The 7688-nt window shown below is 42.0% G+C and overlaps 1 protein-coding gene across 1 annotated transcript; it reads left to right on the forward strand.

The window, feature by feature from the left end:
* The first annotated feature begins 5173 nt into the window (after window positions 1-5173).
* On the forward strand, window positions 5174-6677 carry MRPS16 (mitochondrial ribosomal protein S16). The gene is made up of 3 exons (XM_075533835.1): window positions 5174-5366; window positions 5799-6059; window positions 6433-6677. Exons 1-3 carry the CDS (start codon window positions 5354-5356, stop codon window positions 6564-6566), a joined length of 408 nt encoding a protein of 135 aa, XP_075389950.1. The 5' UTR covers window positions 5174-5353; the 3' UTR covers window positions 6567-6677.
* The last annotated feature ends 1011 nt before the right edge of the window (window positions 6678-7688 follow it).

Consider the following 7688-nt stretch of genomic DNA (forward strand, 5'->3'; position numbering starts at 1 on the left):
TTCCTGCTTAGCATTAAATTGCATGATAGTAATAATAAAAAAGGATCTAAAAATCTCATCAGCGTGGTTCTGGAGTTAATTAAAAGTATACTGGAGAGGTAGGGGGCCATTCATTCAGGTTTCTGATGAAAGCTTATCAGGATCAGTTTCAGTGGCTGCAGTTTCCATCACCAGTGACTTGCGGGAAAGGCTAAGCTGTGTGCTCCGTAAAGATGTACAGCCTCCAATGCCTCGCCTCGGGGCCATTCTGCGCTGTCTTTTAGGGTCGGAAATGGAGCTGACATCAATTGGTCTGGTTTGGTCTCGCTATTACTTATATGAAGTCTTCTGGAGGCACATGAAGTATCAGGTTTGCCTTCTCCGCTCCCTCAGAACCGAGTACTGCTGCCCTAGTTACTGTGATTAATCAGGGGGTAGGGGACATCTCAGTACAGCGCCTTGACCTCACAGTTCAGATGATGTGAGATCACTTGGCATTTCTCTTGGCCATTCTAGGTTATGGTGACCAGATTTTAACATTGGTAAAGCAGGACACCATTGACGGGGGGTGGAGGCTGTTCTTGATTAAAATTTTGGTTTATATGGAGCAATAAAATTTTCATAGAATGCAAAAGTAGTATTGTAATATATTTTTAAAATTTCAACAAGTACAATTTACAAATACATTAAAATTGTGTAGAGTATTTTATTCGTTGGCATATTTCTCATTTGAGTGAATATTTTTAGTAGATTGTTGTCGTTTAAAGGTCATGAAATTTTTCACAAGCATTTGTTATATTGCACACATAAAATGGCTTTCACAGTCTCAACACTTAATTGTGATTTTTCTGATGTCCACGCTTTATTTACCATAGAAAAAAACGCGTTCAGTCACAGCATTAGTTCCTGGTAAGGACAACGTGTATTCCACAATTTTTAGTGCATTATTTATGGAACATGGTTTGTTTCAAAATGATGAAATATTTCTAACCATTTGTTTTCTCTTTTTAATTAATAAATCTTTTTATTGGGGCTCATAGAGCTCTTATCACAATCCGTACATGCATCAATTGAGCAAAGCACCCTTATACATTCTTTGCACTCGTCATTCTCATAATTCACCTTCCACTTGGGTTCCTGGAATCAGCTCGGTTTCCTTTTTTATCCCCTCTCCCCCTCCCCCCTTGATAGTTTATAAATAATTATTATATCTTATCTTACACTCCCCGGCTTCTCCCCTCACCCACCTCCCCAGAGAGGAGGTTACACATAGATCTCTGAGATCGGTTCTCCCTTTCTACACCCCCTCCCATCCTGGTGTCGCCACTCCCACCGCGGGTGTTGAGGGGTTCGTCTGTCCTAGATTCCCTGTTTCCAGATCCCTACTGCACCACTGTACATCCTTTGGTGTAACCAGGTCCGCAAGGTAGAATTGGGGTCATGATAATTGGGAGGGGAGGAAGCGTTCAGGAACTAGAGGAAGGTTTTGAGTTTCATTGTTGCTACACTGAACCCTGAGTGACTCATCTCCTCCCCACTACCCCTCTGGAAGGGATGTCCAGCTGTCTACAGATGGGCATTGGGTCCCCATCATGCACTCCCCCTCATTCATGGTGATATGATTCTCACCACCACCCCGCCTTTGTGTTTGAGACCTGGTGTCCTCTGCCCTTCACGATCACCTATGTTGGTGTGCTGCTTCCGTGTGGGCTTTGTTGCTTCTGGGCTAGATGGCAGCTTGTTTGCTTTCAAGCCTTTAAGTCCCCAGACGCTACATCTCTCAGTAGCCGGGCACCATCAGCCTTCTTCACCACACTTGCTTATGCACACTTTCGTCTTCAGCGATTATGTGAGGAAGGTGATCACACAATGATTGTTTTTGTTCCTTGGTGTCTGCTACATGGTCCATTCAACACCTTGTATTCGCTTAGGCCGTGTGCTTCTTCTCTGTGGGCTTTGTTGCTTCTGAGCTAGATGGCCGCTTGTTTGCCTTCAAGCCTTTAAGACCCCAGACGCTGTATCTTTTTGATAACCGGGCACCATCAGCTTTCTTCACCACGTTTGCTTACACACACATCTGTCTTCAGTGATCATGTCGGGAAGGTGGGTATCATGCAATGAGCGTTTAGCAGGGCGAGGTGCTATTGTATTGGGGGATTATGCATGAGGAGGCCCAATGTCCATCTGCTACCCTACTACTGAACCTATAAATATGTGCACATAGGTCTATTGCCCCCATAATCATAAACATATTTACATATGTACATGTCTGCATTTAGGCTTCTCTGTATGCACTTTGCCTCCTACTTCTTTCCTCTATTTCCTTTCGCTTTCCTCCCGTCCCACTACCATGTTTAGCCTTCATTCTGGTTTCAGTAATTCCTTTCAGTTACCTTGCTCTTGGTCAAACCATTTGTTTTCTATTGTGATTTTTGCTGATGCCCAAGATTTAACCTTTTCCTTATCAATATATATTTTTAATAATGATTCCTCATTAAAAAGACCATTTTCAGAAATATTACTATATGGGAAATTTTGAGTAATATGATCGAATGATTTTTGCACATCATTCCAATTAAGTTCTTGTTTTATTGTAACCCAATGAAAATGTTCAGTATCATTGTAATGTACCATCCACTCTTCTAAATAATCTATGCAGTTACTATAGAACCTTTTAATGTGATTCATGATATCTGCACGATTTATTGCACCTTGTTCTTCTAGCTGGCTTATACAATTACATATAGTTAATGGAAGAAAATTATTTTCTAACTGCTCTAGACACTGAAATTTTAAATTATTAACTTCATTTGCTACTTTGATTACCGAAATTCTGTCACCTTCAATAAGTTTTATAGCATTTTGAAAAAGAGCTGCTTGATTGTGTAGAAACTAGCCAAATTTTTGAAGATTCTTTTTAAAAAAACTCTTCTAAAATTCTAGGACATTTACCCTGTGATAGAAAGCAGGGTTTCAAAGGATCGTATATTTTCAAAATTCTTTCGACAGCTGCCAAAAGAGCTAACTAGCGCGTTTTACTGTATCCAAGTACTTTCTGATATTCGACTTCCGCAGTTACACAAAATTCTTTAAGCATTTCAACACGCCCAGTGTATATACAAATAAGAATGTATTTTAATATACTTCTACATAGACAAATATGAATATATTTTAATAACTATTTTCCACAGCTATGGGCAAGAAATCAGCAGCTGTTTGAATGGTGTTATGTATTATGTGCGCTGCACAACCAACACCAATGTTTTGAGTAAGGTTTTTGTTTTAATTTATAAAAAATATTATTTGTGTCTCTTCTCTTTTCCTCCAAAATTTGCGTTTGTGTTGTCTGCACAATATACAATCATTTTATGTTTAAAAAAATGTTTTTTCCCAAAATATTAGTAATGAAACTGAAAATTATTTCAGAAGTTTCTCCGGGCACAGAAACGAAATCTAAAATTCTAATTTTTATCCCAGTTTCTGAATCAAAAAAATCTAATAATGGTTGGAAATAACTTTATATCCTTATGATTAGATGTGTCAGAATATATGGATATAAAATTTTTTCTAGATTTTTGTTTAATTCTGAAAATGCATATGGGGAATGCACATTACACTCAATTGCCTCGGATTTTGTTCTAGCACAGGCAAAATTTTGTTAACTTTTTGACAACTTGTGATTAATAGCATGAAAAGACCTAAGTCCTTCTGCTAATGCTAATTTCTTTTCTTCGTCTCCATAATTTGTTTTCCGAAAACATTTCTGTATTTTGGAGGAATATGCAGCACTATTTAAATATCTTTTATGTTTCTGTGTCTCCAAGTACTTTGAAATATTCTTCCCACCATGAGAAATAGAAAATTCACCATTACATTTCTCACATTTTACCATGTAATCGCTTGTTTTTTTGTAATAAAAGGAAATTCACTTCTTAGATCATCGTTGAATTTGCATCCTCTTACTCGTTAAAAAATCTAAAAAAATTAAAGTTATATTATAAATTATTATATACATATTGCTTAAAAACACAGCAAGTAGGTACATCATTACATGAACATATTTATTGTTAGTTTATAAATTTAATTAGATTGTTATAAAGTAACTATATATTTTAAATTATCTTAATTTTAATCCTATATTTCTTTCTAAATAATAATACTAACTTGGCATTATTTTTTCTCTGAATTTGCCATAACTTAAGTTGTGTCACTTTCAAGGCTGGCGCTAGATTTTTGCCGCCACTATAAAATATAAATAATATGAGCACTGTCTGCTAAATTCAAGAAAATGTATGTATTTATGAAATAAGTAAATAAATTACCTAAATTATCTGAATAGCTGATTTGTTGACCTCACTTGTTTAACTAGAACTAGCACGCAGTACGATGTGTATCCTCTGAGAGGCAGTTACAAAATGTTTTCGTCGTTGCCAATGCCAAAAAATGCCATTGTTCATTAAGTCCAAACAATGATGGTCGAATTCTAACAACTGATCAACAATGCGAACTTCGATAAGCAGTTCTCAACAATTATTTGTTATTATTAAAGTTTAACATTGTAAAATTAACAAAAATAATATAAAACTCATCATGGTGAAATAGCCACATGGCAGCCGAAAACCGTATATTCCCTTCCCGTTCTCCCGCCGTTCCGTAGCTGGTCCTGCATTCTTTCCAAAAATCGGGACTTTTTTAAAACGCCGCGGGACAAATTGTTAAAAATCTGGTCACCTCGCCGGGCAGTGTAAGATAGGATAGAGTAATAAGTTTTAAGTTATTAAGGGTTCGTGAGGGAGGGGGGAGCGGGGACGGAGGGGGAGGGAAAAAAGGAAAATGAGCTGATTCCAGGAATCCAAGTGGAAGGCGAATTTTGAGAATGACGAGGGCAACGAATGTATAAGGGTGCTTTACTCAATTGATGGATGTATGGATTGTGATAAGAGTTGTATGTGCCCCAATAAAATGATTTATTAAAAAAAAATCTGGTCACCTTATTCTAGGCATTCTTCCGACACGCCTCCCTGCAGCAGCGACACAGGTTGGAGTTCCTTCCGGGTTCGGGCAGAAACTCGCGTAACATACAAATAACTTCCGCCCCAGCGTGAGCTACGTGACGGCGCCGCCGAGTGCATTGTGGGAGCTGTAGGCGAGGTGGCCGCGCTGCCTTGTGGGAACTGTAGGAGGGAAAGCGGAAAAGGCGGGGCGAGCGGTGGGTCGGCCCTGGGACCCACGGCGTTGGCGTTCGGGTTGTCGGCACCCGAGCCCAGGCTGTGAGGTCTCCCGCGTGGATCCTGCGTGCCGCTGGGAGCTGTAGAGCGGGACCTGCGGACGGCGAGGATTGTCTCCCCGGCCCCGACGCCAGCCGGCTTGCACTATGGTCCAGCTCAGTGAGTGACCCGGGCGCCGCCACTGCTCCCTGCAGGCTGTGGGGTCAGGGGGAGGAGACCAGGCAGATCTGCGCGCTCATGAGTTCCCTGGAGGAATTCGAACCTGAACTACAGACCACCTTAGCGTTTGATTTCCCACCTCCTCCGCCCAGTTGTTCCCCGAGTTAGATACATCCCTCCCGTTTTTGCTGATGCGACAGCTGAGGCTGGGGAACAGGAGCTAGACAAAATCACAGAACTATTTCGTGTCAGGCCTGTGCTGAATGAATTTGGGGATACGAGGAGGTAGTTTTTGGCTGGAGTGATTAAGAGGATTTTTTAAAAGACGTATCTGAACCGGACTGAATCGAGGACACTTTAATGGAGGCAGGGGGGGGGTTGGTCCATTTGGCACCCTGCTATCTTGTGCCCTAATCGATTATTTCTCTTCAGCTCCCTTCCTTTGCAAGGCCTACCGTGGGGGACACTTAACCATCCGCCTCGCCCTGGGTGGCTGTACCAACCGGCCTTTCTACCGCATCGTGGCTGCTCACAACAAGTGCCCCAGAGATGGCCGTTTTGTGGAACAGCTAGGCTCCTATGACCCGCTGCCCAACAGCCATGGAGAGAAAATCGTTGCCCTCAACCTGGAGAGGATCCGGTACTGGATTGGCTGCGGGGCCCACCTCTCGAAGCCTATGGAAAAGCTCCTGGGTAACCAAGCCCCAACCTCACTGAAGGGGTTTTAAATTGAACTTGACCTCAAGCAAATAATAATGAATGGTTTCAGGGCGTAAGTAGGAGTTGAAATTGTGATCTACTTTGCCATTTTTAATCTGGAGACCTCTCTGACTCCGATAAGGGGTTTTGTGGGCGACTGGGGTTTTGTGCTAAAAATGGGAATAGTAGGCAGCTCTTAGGAAGTAGGCAGCTTACATTGTTTTTTTGCAGATAAATGGGGTGGGGCAGAGATGGATGAGTGACTCGTGCCCTGGGTTGGTGGCTATTAGACTTCAGGGTGTGCGTAGCATGCTCAGGGAACTGTTAACTCACGTGTTACTATGAGTGACAGTGCTGTTGCTTCTAGGTCTGTCAGGCTTTTTCCCGCTGCATCCCATGATGATCACTGGTGCTGAGAGACTGCGAAGGAAACGGGCACGTGAAGTCCTTGCTGCTTCTCAGAAGACGGACACAGAGGCTGCCGAAGCGGAAGCGAGTTGACGTTGATGGACACAGAGTGGGAGCAACAAGGCCTCGGTTGTCGTTAGATACCTATGCAGCGCTCTTCATTCTTTGAGTCGGGTTAATAAATGGAGTTTTCTGAGCACCGGTGCCCTTTGGAGGAGAGCAGGTTTTTGTCAGATAGAGACCCTAGGTGTTAATTTGCTTTTTCTTCCTTGGTTTTGGGAAAAACTGACTGGGGGTGAAGGTTGGACTTTTGGTTTAGGCTCTGCGTCTCCTGGATAATTTTAGTCAGCTGTCAGCTGTCTTCCAACACTTCCCTTCTTTTTTTATTTTTGTTCTCAACTTTAATTAATTTATTAATCATTTTATTAGGGGCTCATACAACTCTTATCACAGTCCATACATATATCAGTTGTGTAAAGCACATTTGTATATTTGTTGCCCTCATCATTCTCAAAACATTTGCTCTCTAGTTAAGCCCCTGGTATCAGCTCCTCATTTTTCCCCCTCCCTCATGAGCCCTTGATAATTTATAAATTATTATTTTGTCATCTTACACTGTCCAACGTCTCCCATCACCCACTTTTCTGTGGTCTAGCCCACAGGGAGGAGGTTATATGTAGATCCTTGTAATCAGTTCCCCCTTTCTACCCCACCCTCCCTCCACCTTTCAGGTTTCACTACTCGCTTTCACCACTGGTCCTAAAGGGATCATCTGTCCTCGATTCCCTGTGTTTTCAGTTCCTATCTGTACCAGTGTACATCCTCTGCTCTAGCTGGATTTGTAAGGTAGAATTGGGATCATGATAGTGGGGGTGGGGAGGAAGCATTTAGGAACTAGAGGAAAGCTGTAAGTTTCATCATTGCTACATTGTACCCTGACTGGGTTGTCTCCTCCCTGTGACCCTTCTGTAAGGGGATGTCCAGTTGCCTACAGATGGGTCTTGGGTCCCCAATCTTTACTCCCCAAGACTTCCCTTCTTCAAAGCCCCAGCACCCTCATGTCCCGCCCTCAGCCATTCTTTCCCACCAGCTCAGGAGTACAGTAACTTCACTTGTTTTTGTAACTTGAGATTTACTTAGTCTTTCTTGACCACAATCTCAAATTTACACAGGTAGATTGACTATATAGAATTGCTTTGAGGCTTTAATAGTCTT

Source organism: Tenrec ecaudatus, chromosome 16, assembly GCF_050624435.1.
Source record: "Tenrec ecaudatus isolate mTenEca1 chromosome 16, mTenEca1.hap1, whole genome shotgun sequence".
Taxonomy (NCBI): domain Eukaryota; kingdom Metazoa; phylum Chordata; class Mammalia; order Afrosoricida; family Tenrecidae; genus Tenrec; species Tenrec ecaudatus.

Bases quoted from the DNA above. Each gene is read 5' to 3' on its own strand.
- MRPS16 (XM_075533835.1), top strand. The intron at 6,060-6,432 runs GTAACCAAGCCC...TGTTGCTTCTAG, and splicing joins GCCTATGGAAAAGCTCCTGG to GTCTGTCAGGCTTTTTCCCG.